Here is a 16,298-nt window from a genome sequence, read left to right as displayed (position 1 = left end):
TTGCGGAGTTTGCCCCAACCTTGTTTGTAAAGGTTCGGTCACCGCCTTCAAGGGCACCAATAGTGGAATCACGGCATCTTGCATTGTGTGAGGGCGTGAGGAGAATACGGTGGCCCTAGTGGCTTCTTGGGGAGCATTGTGCCTCCACACCGCTCCAACGGAGACGTACTTCCCCTCATAAGGAAGGAACTTCGGTAACACATCCTCGTCTTCACCGGATCCACTCTTGGTTATTTCTTACCTTTACTTGTGCTAGCTCTTTAGTATTTGTTCCCTTGCTTGCTTGTGTGCTTGTTGTTGTTGCATCATATAGGTTGTTCACCTAGTTGCACATCTAGACAACTTACTTTGATGCGAAGTTTAATTTGGTAAAGAAAAGCTAAAAATTGGTAGTTGCCTATTCACCCCCCCCCTCTAGTCAACCATATCAATCCTTTCAATTGGTATCAGAGCCTCGTCTCTTTATTAAGGACTTTACCATCCAAAGAGTATGGTTGATACCGTAGACGGTGTGGAGGAACACTCCGGTGTGAATCCGATCTCGTCTATGGGCGATGGGGGAACTTCGGTCTCTCGTGAGGAGTTCAATGTAGCCTTGGAGACATTGAAAACCTCCATGACGACCGAAGTTGAAAGCATGTTTACTAAATTTCTTGAGGGGCTTAAACTATCCACCGCACCGTTGAAAGTGGGGGATCCCGCCAACAAGGTGTCGGATGCTATCCCCGACAAGGGGGAAGCTAGTAGTGAAAAGGCCCCTTCTTCTAGTGGCAAGAATGGCACCGGCATCTTTGCCCATGTGGAACCACCACTTGTTTATGGTGGACCGGTTCCTTCTACTCATTTGAATCATGCCGGTCCTCCTCCTAAGATTGTGAAAAATGAGGATTTTGATTCTTGGGTTTACCGCTTTAAACGTCACTTGAATCATGTGAACACTAACCTTTGGAGAATCATTGAAGAAGGTTTCTACCCACATGTTCCAAGCAACTTCACTCCTCGAGAAGCCGCGGACAATCAATTCAATGAGAATGCTCTCTTCATCATTAGAGATGCAATTCCACCCGAAGACCTACCTCATCTTCGTCCCTTCGCCTTGGCCAAGGATGCATGGCATTGTGTCGTGTCTCTCTACCGAGGGAGCGCAAGCATTCAACGCTCCAACTATGAAGTGGTACAAGATGAGGCCGATGAGTTTGCAATGAAGGAAGATGAAGAACCTCGTGAGCTCTATCGGAGAGTCACCAAACTCGCGGTCTCACTACGAGATCACGGGAGCAAGGACACGGATGACAACTGGATCAAGCGCAAATTCCTCAAGGCAATGATGCCCTACCACAAGGCCATGTCCTCCGTCATTCACCAAAGACCGGACTTCCACACCTTGACCTCAAGTGAAGTGTTGGATGAGTTTGTGGCCATGAACATTTTGGACAAAACCGCCGACAATGCGGTGCTCCGTTCTAAACGGCCAAAGAAGCCTAACCTCGCATTGAAGGCCAAGCTCACCGTGGAAGAAGAAGAAGAAGAGGAAGAAGAGGAGAGCAACCCCGAAGAGACAAAGTATGCATATCATGAACATATGGCACTTGCTTCAAGGCAATTTTGGAGCAAGAAAAACTTGAGGCCCAACTTTAGCAAAAACAACTCAAGTGGTGCAAGGGGCAAGCAACGTGTAAGGACTTGCTACAACTGCGGCAACGTGAGTCATTTCGTTGCGGAATGCCCGTATGAGAAGAGGGAAGACAATGGTGGCAAACTCATCCGAAAGGACAAGGCCAAGTCGTTCCCCAACAAGAACAACTTCACCAAGAAGACTCCTCCCAAGGCCTTGGTTGTGCAAGAAGAGTACAATGAGGATGACGACGATGATGAAGATGATGAGTCGGTTGCCATGGCATCCGTCGCCATTGCCACAACATCACGAGTGTCTCTCTTCGACTCACCCAACGAGAGCATCAACGCCAAGTGCCTCATGGCTAAAGCCACAAATAAGGTAACCTCCAACATCAAAACTACCATCATTAATCATCCTCCCCCATCGGATGGCATTAATTAAGTTGAGGGAGCTAGTGTGGAGGCTAACGAGTTTGAGGCCTTTATGGGCAAACTCAAGGGAAAATCCAAGAAGCACTTTGTTGCTCTTTTGGAACAACTTGGTGAGGCCAATGACATGATCGAGGCTCACGAAGACACCATCTCAAGGATGGAAGGGCATAGTCGTGACTATGCCGATGAGATTTCGGATCTTTCCAATGCTCTTGAGGAAGAGCGTGGTCTTCGTTTGGCTCTTGAGGAGTCATACAACGTTGATCATGCTAAGTTAGAGAAAGATTATGATCATGCCCTCGTTGTTTCTCGTGTGCTAAATTCCGAGAAAGCCAAACTCGGAGTTGATCTTGCTAGACTCAAAGAGGAGTTTGATATACTTGACAAGGCCCACAAGGCCTTGAAGGGTATTCACGCTAGTCTCAAGGAGTCTCATGATCAACTCCAAGTGAAGCTAACTAAGGAGAAAGCAACTTTTCCTCATATGGTTTTAATTGATAATGCAAATGCTACTAACCCGTGTTGTGAGCATATACATCTTGTTGAGGAAAATGCTAAGTTGAAGGAGCAACTTAAGAGAGGCCTTGAGACTTGCATACAAGGCAAGAAGAACCTCAATGATCTCTTGATCAACCAAAAGGGAGGTGTGGCGAAGGAAGGGGTTGGGTACGTCCCCGACTCCAAAAACAAGAAGAAGAATGACAAGACCAAGCGACCTCCTCCCCTCGTGCAAACCTTTGTGAGGGCGGGAGAGAGTGTCCCCGAGGAGAAGAAGAAGAACAAAGTCAAGAAGTGCAATGTCACCTCACCCAACAAAGCCGGGGATTTTAATCCTTCTTATGTGTTGTGTCGTGCTAGTGATGGGCATGTTTATGCCAAATTTGTTGGTTCTCTTCATGAGTACATTGAATGGTCTATTTGGGTTCCTAAGACCCTAGTTACTAACATCAAAGGACCCATTACAAAATGGGTACCTAAAACCAAGCATTGATCTATTGTAGGTGTTTGCTTCCGGTGGTGGATCATGGTTGCTCGATAGCGGAGCTACAAATCATATGACCGGAAGCAAGGACTTGGTGGTGGACGTGCACAAGGTTCCATCTATGCCCACCCATGTCGAGTGGGGTGACGCCTCATCTTCTAAGGTATTGGGACTTGGCAAGGTGGTCATCTCTCATGATCTCACGATCGAGAAGGTCATGCTTGTTGAGTCCCTTGCCTAAACTTTACTTTCCGTTCGTCAACTTGCAATCATGGGCTTTGCCACTTTCTTTGATATCGATACCGTGGCCCTCTTGTGGAGCAAGACTCTTAAAGTAGCCTTTGTTGGGCATGTCGAGAACGGTCTATATGTGATTAACTTTTCGGAGCGACCCACTAAGACCGCGACATGCCTAATGGCTAAAGTTGATGTGGGATGGCTTTGGCATCGCCGGTTAGCCCATGTCAATATGAGATCTTTGCAAAGTCTCCTAAAGGGGGACCATGTCCGTGGACTAACGAATGTTAGTTTTGCTAAAGATCGTGCTTGCAGTGCCTGTATCGAAGGAAAGCTACATGAGAAGGCTCACCCTCCCACGACTATCATTTATTCAAAGAGGCCTTTGGAGCTCCTTCACATGGATCTCTTTGGGCCTCCGTCCTTCGATAGTCTTGGAGGTAGAAAGTATTGCTTGGTAATTGTGGATGACTACTCAAGGTACACGTGGGTGTATTTCTTCAAGAGGAAGAGCGAGACACAACAAACCGTCATTGACTTTGCCAATGAAGCACAACATCAACACAATGCAAAGATCTTGACAATAAGAAGTGACAACGGCACCGAGTTCAAGAACTACACCTTGGATGAATTTCTTAGTGATGAGGGAATCAAGCATCAATATTCCGCACCATACACCCCTCAACAAAACGGTGTTGCGGAGAGGAAGAACCGGACGTTGATGGATACGGCAAGGACCATGATGGCGGAGTTCAAGTCTCCGTACAACTTTTGGGCCGAAGCCATCAACACCGCGTGTCATGCATCAAATAGGCTCTACCTCCGCAAGGGTTTGAACAAGACTCCTTATGAGATACTCACCGGTAACAAGCCCAACCTCAAGTACTTCCGGGTATTCGGGTGTAAGTGCTTCATTCTCAAGAAAGGTGTTCGGTTGTCTAAATTTGAGGCTAGAGCTTATGAGGGCATATTTGTTGGTTATGCTACAAACTCTCATGCTTACCGTGTCCTCAATAAATCCACGTGACTCATTGAGGAGACGTGTAACGTGGAGTTTGATGAGAATAACGGCTCCCAAGTGGAGCAAAGTGGCACTTGTGATGTAGGTGATGAAATTCCTCCTCAAGCCATAAGAAGAATGGGTGTTGGTTTCATCCTACCCATTGAGGAACCCCTTGTGGCCGAAGGAGAAGGACAATGCTCCACTCAAGTGGAGCCATCACCAACCCAAGGCCCACACGCTTCCGAAGAACAAAATGAAGGCCCTCAACCTCATGAACAAGACCTAGGGCAAGATCATACTCAAGACGGTGTTGACACACCAAGTGATGCCCAAGGTCAAGTTCTCTCCTCCGAGCAAGTTCAAGACCAAGAACAAGTTCATGACGACGCTCAAGATGATCAAGTAACCTCTCCTCAACTCTCCACCGAGGAGGAATTAGAGCGCCGTGCCGCCAAAGTTGCTTCCAAGCTCTCTACCAAGGATCATCTCATGACGAATGTGCTTGGAAGCTTAAGAAAGGGGGTAAGCACTCGTAGACAATTAGCAAATTATTGTGAGCATCACGCGTTTGTCTCTTGTGTGGAACCTCACAAGGTCTATGAGGCGCTAGAAGATCCGGATTGGCTTAATGCCATGCATGAAGAACTCAACAACTTCGAGCGCAACAAAGTGTGGAGATTGGTGCCAAGGCCAACAGGGACCCACAATGTCATTGGAACCAAGTGGATATTAAAGAACAAGCAAGATGCCCATGGGATTATCATTCGCAACAAGGCTCGTTTGGTAGCACAAGGCTACTCCCAAGTCGAGGGTATCGACTACGGTGAAACCTTTGCTCCCGTTGCTCATCTTGAATCCATTCGCATGTTGATTGCATATGCTTCTCATCATAACTTTAAGTTACATCAAATGGATGTGAAGAGTGCTTTTCTTAATGGTCCCATTAATGAATTGGTGTACGTCAAGCAACCCCCCGGGTTCGAGGATCCCTACTTTCCCGATCATGTGTATCAACTCGATAAGGCACTCTATGGCCTTAAACAAGCCCCACGTGCATGGTATGACCACCTTACCGAGTTGTTACAAGACCGTGGGTTTGAAGTTGGGATAATCGACCCCACTCTTTTTACTAAGAAGGTCAAAGGGGAGTTGTTTGTGTGCCAATTATATGTTGATGATATTATCTTTGGTTCTCCTAACAAAGCTTTCAATGAGGAATTTGCCGCTCTCATGACCTCAAAGTTCGAGATGTCCTCCATGGGGGAGTTGAAGTTCTTTCTAGGGTTCGAAGTGAAGCAAAGAAGAGAAGGAACCTTCATCAATCAATCCAAATACACTCAAGACATGCTCAAGAGATTCAAGCTAAGTGACGTCAAGCTGGCTTCCACCCCAATGCCCACCAAGTGCCAACTTGACCTAGATCCCAATGGTAAAGTGGTGGATCAAAAGGTATATCGTTCCATGATTGGATCCTTGCTTTACCTTTGTGCATCTAGACCGGACATCATGTTGAGTGTGGGAATTTGTGCACGGTTTCAAGCCACACCTAAGGAAAGTCACTATGTGGCGGTCAAACGAATCTTTCGATATTTGGCTCATACCCCAAACTTTGGCTTATGGTACCCAAGAGGTTCAAACTTCAAGCTTGTAGGGTACTCGGATTCCGATTGGGCGGGACAAAGTGGATAGGAAGTCCACTTCCGGAGGATGCCAATTCCTTGGTTGCTCTTTGGTAAGTTGGTCTTCCAAAAAGCAAAGTTGTGTGTCTCTCTCGTCCACCGAAGCGGAGTATGTTGCGGCTGGTAGTTGTTGTGCACAACTCTTATGGATGAGGCAAACTTTAAAGGATTACGGTGTCACTTGTGACAAAGTGCCTCTTTGGTGTGACAATGAAAGTGCCATCAAGATTTCTCTCAACCCGGTGCAACACTTCAAGACGAAGCATATTGAGATTCGGTATCACTTCATCCGGGATCACATTAGGCGAGGAGAGATCGAGCTCAACTATGTCAACACTCATGACAACCTTGCAGATATTTTCACGAAGCCCTTGGATGAAGCAAGATTTCGCGAGTTAAGGCATGAGCTAAATATCATTGATTCGAGCAATGTTGCTTGAACCCGTGCACACCCTACCACACACAATTTGTTGTCTAGTTTAGGTGTAGGCATGGACATAGGGGGAGTGTTGTTCTCTCAATGAACTCTCCCTCCCCCCATTATGCATAAATTGATCAAGTCTTTCACTTTAGCCATTGTTGATGGCACGTGTGCTTAAAAGACGAGTTTTGGTCATGGGCCCAAGGTTAAAATCTTCGCGGTGCCATACCTATTGACTCAAACATAGGTGGCTTTGGCCACCGCCCTCTCTTGAAGAGGGGTCTTGGCCTCTTGCTGGTGTGTTCTTTTGCTTTTCGTTGCAGTTTTTTTCTGTCTTTTTGAGCTAAGCCATGTTGTCTAGTTGCCGCGGTGTGCTGGGCGGTACTGCCGCTGCTGGCGAGCGGTACTGCCGCTGATAAGCGGTACTGCCGCTGGTGATGGACGGTACTACCGGTGTACGCGGTACTACCGCCACCGAGCGGTACTACCGCTTATGAGCGGTACTACCGCTCCCCGGCGCGGTACTACCGCTGCGGGGCGGGGCCAAGGGGTTTTTATCGGGGCAGGGGGAGGTTTCTTCTCCCCCATACCCATTCGCTCGCCCCCTCGTGCCTCTCCCTCTCTCCTGCACAGTTCCGCCGCGGAAGGGCTCCGGTGGATCTCCTCCTCCGGGGCGTTCCTCTCCATTTCCTTCGGTGGAGTCGATCCCCACCTCGTCCTCTTGCCATGGATGCCGGTATTGCCCCCGTTCCTTTTCTCTTTTGGTCTTGCTTTTTGTCTTGTGCTTTTGGGGCAATGGTGGCGGCATCTCTAGATTTTTGGCTAAATCTAGGCTTGAGTTGGTTGGAGAAGGCAACTAGATCATCTAGATTGATGTTTGGTAGGATTATTTTTGAATTTGGTAGGCCGGTAGTGCCGGATCTATCCACGGTAGTAGGAAACCACTGTTTCACCGCCTTGCGCTTTGAAACTGCTGTGTATTCGCCTCAAGCCGTACTACCGCTCCCCCTGGAGCGGTACTACCACTTGACCTAGAGCGGTACTACCGCTTCCTTTGGGGCGGTACTACCACTTGGGGCGGTACTACCGCGGACAGGTCACGGTACTGCCGCTGCATGCCACTTTCCATCATTCTCCTGCCTTATCTTGATCTTTTGCTGTGTTTGTTGGCTTATGCTCGTTTCTTCTGGTTGTTTTGCGTCCTTTTGTGTTTGGCTCCAGGTGATGACATTTCCGAGCAGCAAGGTCGCCGTATCAACCCCGGGCGTGCCACCTCCAAGCGTTACCGGACCTCAGAGCCTGCCGGTAGTTCCTCGAGCACCCAACCGCCTCCAGCGAGTGCTTCAGCAAGTGTTCCTCCACCTCCTCAGCAATCAAAGCGAGCCGCCAACAAGCCAAAAGGGAAGACTGTGACTGAGATGACCAACAAGGAGTTTTGGGAGAAGCGTCGTCGCAACCCCTATACAGTGGACCAAGAACCCACTTTGGTCAACCGCCCGTTCTGGAACCGTTTTCAGTTTTCCATCTACTTTGATGTGATCAAGGTCAAGAAGAATCTGTTTGTTGATGTTCGCTCCATTGACATTGATGCTATGGAGAAGGACCCAGAGTACTTTGGAGAAGCCCTTCAGATGTGCACTCAGCTGAACATTCTCCGGATCATGCAGTTCAATAAGGATTTCGATGCGGATTTGTTGGCTCAGTTCTATGCCACCATTCATCTTAGAACTGATGGCGACCGGACTCTGACATGGATGACCAATGGCAAGCGGCTGTCTGTCAAGTGGCGGGCGTTCATGGAGTTACTTGATGTGGTGGATAACAGGCTTGAGACTCCTGTCGGTTTCCGTCCTCACCGCCATGTTACTTCCACCCACAAGCAAGCCCTTTGGCCCTACTGCACTGTGAAGGTTCACCCTGTCACTGAGAAGAAGACCTACGAGCTGTGTCCGTATCTGGACATTCTTCATCGCATTTTCCGTGAGACTCTCTTCCCTCGCATTGGGAATCTGGATCAGGTTCACTCCTACCTCGTGGACATGCTCCTTTTCTGTCAGCATGAGAAGGAGGCAAACACTGGAGAGAGCCTGGATATCTCTCATGTCATGTGGTCTGAACTTGTATCTGCCGTGTCTGAGCGCAAGTGTCCTATCTATGGTCCCTTCATCATGAGGCTCATTGAGAGGGCCTGGGCACAGACTTACCCCAGAGTGCTGTGAGACTGGAGATTTGGTTTCCCATGAGATCAAGCGTCTGAGGAAGAAGGACAACTGGACAACACCTCACACAGGGGGTCCTTCTGCTACTGCTGCCACAGGGGGACCGTCTGCTGCTGCTGCCATGGAAACTGAGGGTGAGGATGCTCCTGCTGGCCACGATGAGGACCTTGGCCACTCCAGTGCAAAACCATCATGGGCCCAGAAACTCAAGCGCAAGATGAAGAAGCTCTTCTGCATGGAGTCCCATGGTCAGTATATGACTCATGTGGCGGAGAAGAATGCCAGGACGCGCCACAAGGAGATCATGCGCCAGCTGGGCGCCACAGTTGTCAGTGGGTCTGAGGGACAGATCACTGAAGAGGAGGACTGGATTCATCAGAACTGCCACTGGACCGACTCCGATGCCGAGCAGTTCTCTACCCACGATGACGATGCAGAGATGTGATGATCACCTGGAGTCGTAGTGTCTCTCTCGGCCCCTTTTTGGTGTCTCGTTGCCAAAGGGGGAGAGAGTGTAGGGATTTGCTTGTTTTGCTTCTTGTGTCGTGCTTCGTTTGAGTCTTGTGGTTTCTTGTGCGTTTCTCTTGGTTTGGTTTGTTGTGAGACCTTAGTTCCCGTCATATGGTGTAAGACATATGCTACCTTAGTTATCTTATCTATGTTTAGGCACCTCGGTATCTTATAGCTTGCATGCTCATCCTTTCATATATGTTGTTCTCATATATCTTGCTTAGGTTGTTGGTCTCTAAAATATAGGGGGAGTCGTGATCCTAGTATGTGTGCCGTGCAGTCCAAAGCACTCATCTAGTTTGCACACATCTAGGGGGAGCCTGTCTATATTTTAGAGGCGTGAGTTCACTTGCATTCTATGTCATTACTCTTTTCTGTGCAAATCCCGTATTGTCATCAATCCACCAAAAAGGGGGAGATTGTAAGGGCATATTTATCCCTACGGTGTTTTGGTGATTGATGACAATGCATTTGCGGACTAATCGGGTGCTTTGAGTTTTCAGATATTCATTCTTCGGCACGGAACGATTATTTCCCCTCGGCGCTCTACTCAAGACGGTGTAGTTTCTTTCGTAACTTTGTTGGTGGACTAAGTTGCGTAGTAGTCACCGTACTATCAAGAGGGGATCTGCTTCGGTATGGTATGGGTGGAATCAACACGTACACGTCCTCATCACATCCTCCGTTTCTTTCCGCCCCTATGGAGCTTTCTTTTCTCCACTCTTCAACTGTTCTTGGACCCAGCGGTAGTACCGCGGGCCACAGCGGTAGTACCGCTGAGGCTCACTAAGCGGCAGTACCGCTCCTCGGAGCGGTAGTACCGCTTGATGGCCTCAGCAGCAGTACCTCTGCGGATCCGTGCTCCTACCGCCTCGACACTGTGGTTGGAGCGGTAGTACGGCTGAAGTCCACTAAGCGGTAGTACCGCTCCTCGGAGCGGTAGTACCGCTTGCTGGGGTCAGCCGCAGTACCGCTGTGGCTTCATGCTCCTTCCGCTTCGATTCGAGTGCGCATTTTCTCGTGTCGGGTTTTGCGGTACTAGCTGCGGTAGTAGTGGCGGTAGTGCTGCTTGTGAGCGGTAGTACCGCCCTGTCTCCGCGGTAGTACCGCTCTGGGTCCCAGCCCCAGCCCTTCTCTTCTGGCGCGGCAGTACCGCTGAGGGGGAGCGGTAGTACCGCTTAAGGGCGGTAGTACCGCTCTGCCTCCTCGGCAGTACCGCTCTCTGCGGGGCTGAGTGGGGGGTAACGGTTGACTAGTTTCCCCCACTATAAAAGGGGGTCTTCTTCCCCCCCTTTGACCTACCTCTTCCCCCAACCTCCATTATTGCCCAAGCACCATTTATTGCTCAAGCTCCATTGAATACCCCAAGCTTCCTCTTGCCCGATCTATCTCCCTAGCCAATCGAACTTGTTGATTTGCTCGGGAGTGGTTGAGAAGGGACCGATCTACACTTCCACCAAGGGATTTTTTATTCCCCCACTCATCCTTAGCGGATCTTGTTACTCTTGGGTGCTTGAGCTTCAGATGCCTTCCAGGGTTTCTGGGTTTCGTTGTGTGATTTGTTTGGTTCTTTGCATTCATCTTTGCATCATGTGCATTGCATCATGTCATTTCTTTTCTTAACTCAACTAAATAAATGACATGGATCTTTGATCCATTTAAACCGAGGGAATTCACATGGTGATTCTCTTTATAACATATCCTCCCAATATTTAGGGAGCTATATAAAACCACTCCATTGTTTTGGAATTCACCTTAACACACTTGCATATTAAATTCCTTGGCCTTTTTATTATTCAAGTGTTGAGTCTCTAACCTTGCCTTATATTTCTTTCATCATTTTCCGGAGCTCCATCAAAAATCCGAACATTTTTGGACCTCCCTATCACCTACTTCCTATGCAAAACCATTTGAATTATATCCAAATGTTTTCGTTTCAAACTTCACCCACGTGATCATTTCCATTTTTCGTGGATCCGGCTCATTTTTGTGACTCTGAGAAAATTTACTTCATGTTCAAACTCCACTGCTATCCCTCTAGGCTTTTCTTCCAAGTTTGGGTTTCTTTGAAATAGTTAAAGAGAGAGAGGGAGAGCCAAACCAGCCCATCTGGGGTCTCCAACCAGCAGCAGCATTGGGCCGGCCTCTAAGGCCCATTTGCCCCAAGCCCACCTAACGCTTCTAGCCCTAGCGCTGACTGAAACCATCTCCCCCTCGATCCCTCTCTCCCTCCTAGCGCCGCCAGAGAGAGGATCGAACCCATCTCCCGACCTCCTCCTTCCCTCGACCCCCTCCTCTCGAACCCGCTCGCAGGCCCTCTCCCGATCCCATCTCACTCACAGTCCTCCCGCCGCCGCCTTTCTACCCCACTTTCCCGGCGCCAGCTTCAGGTATTCATCCGAACCTTTCCTGGCCTAACCTTTCGTCTGCATACGATATGCGCCCGTGGCTCACAGCTCCTACGGCGCGCAGGGAAACGCCTGTAGAATTAATTCGCGTACCGACGACGGCCGGCCCTAGATGTGAGAGTTGAACGGGTGGCACACAGAATTATATTTGATTTTAGTGGTGCAGCAGGTATGAGCTTTCGATTCTTGTCCTTCTGGCCAAACCATTGGGGTGCGTTTGGTTGTATTGCCCAGCTTGCCTATAGCTGAGCTAGCTTAGCTCGGCTGGGCTATCTTTGCCTTAGCTGCGCGTTTGGTTCAACGCCGTTGCTGGCAAGAGCCAGCAGCTAACCGTTTGGCTGTGTTGAGGGCAAGCTAGCTCGTCTTGATAGGATCCAAATACTACTCCCTCTGTCCCATAATATAAGAACGTTTTTTTACATTAGTGAGGGACTAGTAGCTTACTAGTTGAAGGCACGTGCGCATTATTATTTGCAATTTTCACACGAACAAGAAGAAAATTAATACAAACTTAGTACTTTCTACATGAATTGCCTTAGCTTTGTAACCTCATGCCGAGTTATTAAGAGAAAACTCATGCTAAGTTACAATGTCCTGATATTTTTCACTTTCTTAAATTGACAAAACATGTCAAGAAATTCTGGTTAGCACTTACTTTACTAACTTGCAGTCAGTATACACAAAATGGCAATTAACGTCATGGGATTATATTTTGGTTAGAAAATGATCATCTTCATGTAGTATTCTACGTCACTTGGTTGGAATTATTAAAGTATTATTAGATATCTTCTAAGTATCTAACAACAGTTGCCATAAAATTGCATGTACGTCCATATTGTATATGCATGGCTCATCTTTTTATGTTTTTTTTAGAGAAAAACATCTTTTTTATGTTTTTTTAGGAAAAAACATCTTTTTATGGGTTTTTTTAAGAAAAAAACATCTTTTTTATGTTTTTTAAGAAATAAAAACATCGGTTTTATGTGCTATAAAACAGTCGTCCTGCTCGCCCGTCCCACCTGGGCTGAATGCGATGTTCGGTTGACAGCCTGATACTCGGCCATACGGGCCATGAAGGTTGTCACTGGGCCAGCTGTGCCACTCCATACAGTTTTAGAAAAACAACAACGCCAAGCCCAGGCCACACGCCACTGTTTGCTGCGTCTGCCTTTGACCGACTGTCGAGCAGACAACACAGCACCTGCAAACCAGCGCGCCGCAGCTCCCCTTTGTCAGATCCCGTTCCTGCCCTAGACCCATCGAACGCCAACCCAAAGACCGTCGCGGCGCCGGTGAAGCGCACGACCTCGCCATCCGATACTCGCGCTCGCCTCGTCCAGTCTTCCTCGGCAGGCACGGCCATGCTCGCATCTGGCAGCCATGGCCACACACAGCAGCATGTGCGGATGTGCCACGCTCCACGGCTCCACCACGGTGGGGCTCAACAATCGGTTTCTTTCTCCACGCATCCAGCCATCCAGGCCAGGGAGGTTGGCATGCAATCTATTTGCCGAAGGCGGCCGTGGTTTGTGGAGTTTTCCAGAAGAAGCGACTGACTTTTAGGTTGGCGGGAGGACTGTGAGTGGCGAATCCATGTGACCTCAGCCGTTCGATCCAACATATTCGACGGCTACAAATGAATTATTCTGCAAGGGGCAGGTACAACTGGTGAGACGAAGGTAGATTCAAAAAATTGTGTACTATAGTAGTAGAGATAGAGATAACAAGTGCATCATCACTACAATACCTTGAAAAAACAGTGAAACAGCTATAAGCAGATCAAGTTGTAAATAGTCATGCAAAAATGCAGCGCAACTTATGATGATTAATTTAACACACTGACTGATAAAGAATCTGAGTAAAAAGCTTATTGTTCAGGAATGAATAACTCTGTGACATCATTACATGCTTGCATGAGGAGGCATGGTCATTATCTCCCTAGGAGACGATGCCGGAAGACATACAAAATAATCCTGAAAGTTTGCAGTGAAATGAATCACACAGCAGGAGGAACGGGAACGTATTCAGGAAAGTTATCACCGATCCAGCACCCAAACTCTTGAATAGCAGCCATCGGTCTCCCCTTCAACATGGAAGCCACTCGTTCATTGGTGGCCACAGATGTCTGTAGCGCAAGTCGGATGAAGAGAGAGTATTCTTCAATGTCATCAATTATTTTGATTAAATTCTCATTCGGGTTGGTACGTGTGTGGAACGCATAGTATCTGACATACTATGTTTTTAAGGCGTCCGTAAGGCGACGCCTAGGCGTCGAGGCGGGCGTCGAGGCACCCCCCAGCGCTTTGCAAATATGCCCGCTTTAGGCGCCTAGGCGTCGAGGCGCCCCCCCAACGCCTTAAAGCGAAGCGTCGCCTTAAAAACATAGCCGACATATCACGCAGCGCGTCATGTCTTGAGCTGCACTCTCATCACACTTCACCCACTTACCTTTATCACGATTGCCACCTCTAGGAGACTAGGACGCTTCGAAGACGAGCATTCATTAGTGGTGTCGTCAGGAACACAATCTGAATCATAATGTGTTGCAGGATCAACCTTAACATCACTCATATTTTCTTCTCGGTATCACCAATAAAATCCTTGTCACATGCATGAACACGGTCATAGGGTGTTTGAAGGACCGTGAACTCTCCGGTAGCATGCTTATCCTGAAATATGAACTCCATCTAATCAATGTTAGCAATAGGCACATTGATATATTTCCCCCTTTTATCTTTGTTCTGGAAGAGAGAAGTAGCATGAAAATGTTAGTTAGCTACAAAAGATAAAATATGATACTAGATGGAAATATAATTTGACAAAGTTTATATGTAGCGCTCACATTCTTCAACCAAACACACCCTTGATCTTCGGTTTTGCTAGAGCACGTCTAGATGTGCCCTAAGTATTGCACATCAAAGTGTAAGTCCTATGTCATTGATTTTACTCGGAGATTCATGCAGGTATTTTCCTTTTTCTTTTGCTTTTCCTTTTTATGTTGATTGAGTCACTTAGATTTGCAGTAACTAGACAGACCCTTTGATCTTTCTATTTAGAGTAATCATGATATTTTAGTTTTCGACAAGTGTTAATGCTACTGTACTAACTTTTTCCTTTTGATAGCCACGATATTCAACTATTGGGTGTGTTAAATTCTCGAGGATGATGAATCGTCAGTTTGCGAATATGATAGTACACAATTACCCCAAGGGAGTTTATTCCCTGCGCCGGATCAACCTCATGGAGTATCTCTTCTACCCTTCAACAGAAGCTGCCGAAAAGGCAGAAGTGAATAAGAAGGGATGGTTATCCACCATGTTGAAAGGGAGCCCCAAGCAGAGTCTGCCCAAGACGAACATCAACTTCTCATCACTGCCTAACATGGCCGACTTAACTACCAGGCATTTCTTCTCCCTGCTGAGAGGGCAGGGGGAGGGCTCTGTCATGTTTGTCAGCCCTAACGTCCACACGATGATGTACGACACTAGCACGGACTTCGTCTTTGGCATGCCACAAGCCAACTTCTGTAAGCAGAGTGACTCAATCGCCCTGTCCATCACTCGGCGGAGCTATGGCCAGGACAACCACAAGCTCTATGTCATAGGAAAAGGAGAGGACAATGCCTTGTTCGAGGTCTTGAACTATACCAGGACAACTGATCTGAACAACTCGTCTTGGTACTGGCGACCTCTACCCTGCCCGCCACTGTTTCGGCCGTGCCTGCCTGGCAGCAACACTAAAGTTTGTCCTCCCTCTGCAGCCGCTGTGTTGGATGCCGCCACAATATGTGTCTCATCTGTGGATGCTGGAGCCTGCGCCTTCTTTGACACGGCAACGCGCGAGTGGAGGCAGGCTGGCAGCTGGGTGCTGCCCATCCACGGTGCGGCGGAGTATGTCCCTGAGTTTGACCTCTGGTTTGGCCTCGACGATGTCATTGGCAACCCCAACCATTGCCTGCGTGCTTTTGACTTCGATTCCTCCAGGCGACCGGTGGTGCGGCACTCCTGGAACTATCTCAGCGTCCTGCCCGATGAGTGGTTGCCGCGGCAGAGGCACCTGCTAAACATGGGCTCAGGCAAGTTCTGCATCGCCACCAGCTTTCGAAATCTCTTGAGGCACACCTCGTGCAGACCACTTCATGGTGCAGTCAATGAGCTTACTGTCTTGACCGGCGTGGAGGTGGTGCGCAATGTCAATGGTTTCCAGATCATCAAGCACAAGTCTGAATGTTACAGCTTGGAGGACAATAGAATCCACTGTGTGCTCTGAGGAAAACTTATCTATGTTTCACTGTTATTGGATGGATCCTTCCATGTGTTTTTCTTCTCAGATGTGAATGAAAATATTTGCTTACCTTTTATCCCCATGGTTGAAATAGGCAATTGATGGCTGGAAGAATAAATGAAAACATCATGCATGCTGTGCATCTTTCTTTATGAAATATTGTTTCTTTGGTAAAATTTAGAAATTAAAATTGTTGGTCATGCTATCTGCTTAAATTCTAGCATATGTTTTTAGTTATTTTTTACCTCTGCACTTGAGCCAACTAGTAAAACTTCATCTTGAGGATTTCTCCGTTGTTTCTCCTTCTACCTTTATCTCGAGTGGAGAATGCGCGCCCGCCTTGCCCCTAGCAGACCACACCCGCCATTCTTTGTGGTAGTGAACTGTTTTGGTATGCTTGCTTCTTCGAAGAGTATTCCCACCATATGATTTTGTGACTTAAACTAGTTTATATTTTATTACTTAACTATTTATGCTCAAAGTTTGACACTATAGTACAGGGGGCT

At 47.8% G+C, this 16,298-nt stretch overlaps 1 protein-coding gene across 1 annotated transcript; it reads left to right on the top strand.

Moving 5' to 3' along the window:
• Positions 1–11,302: 11,302 nt before the first annotated feature.
• On the top strand, positions 11,303–15,921 carry LOC125509725. Its single transcript, XM_048674748.1, has 2 exons — positions 11,303–11,490; positions 14,632–15,921. Exon 2 carries the CDS (start codon positions 14,671–14,673, stop codon positions 15,775–15,777), a length of 1,107 nt encoding a protein of 368 aa, XP_048530705.1. The 5' UTR covers positions 11,303–11,490; positions 14,632–14,670; the 3' UTR covers positions 15,778–15,921.
• The last annotated feature ends 377 nt before the right edge of the window (positions 15,922–16,298 follow it).

This window comes from Triticum urartu, chromosome 5, assembly GCF_003073215.2.
Source record: "Triticum urartu cultivar G1812 chromosome 5, Tu2.1, whole genome shotgun sequence".
NCBI lineage: Eukaryota > Viridiplantae > Streptophyta > Magnoliopsida > Poales > Poaceae > Triticum > Triticum urartu.
This window is presented reverse-complemented; position numbering and strand designations above follow the sequence as displayed.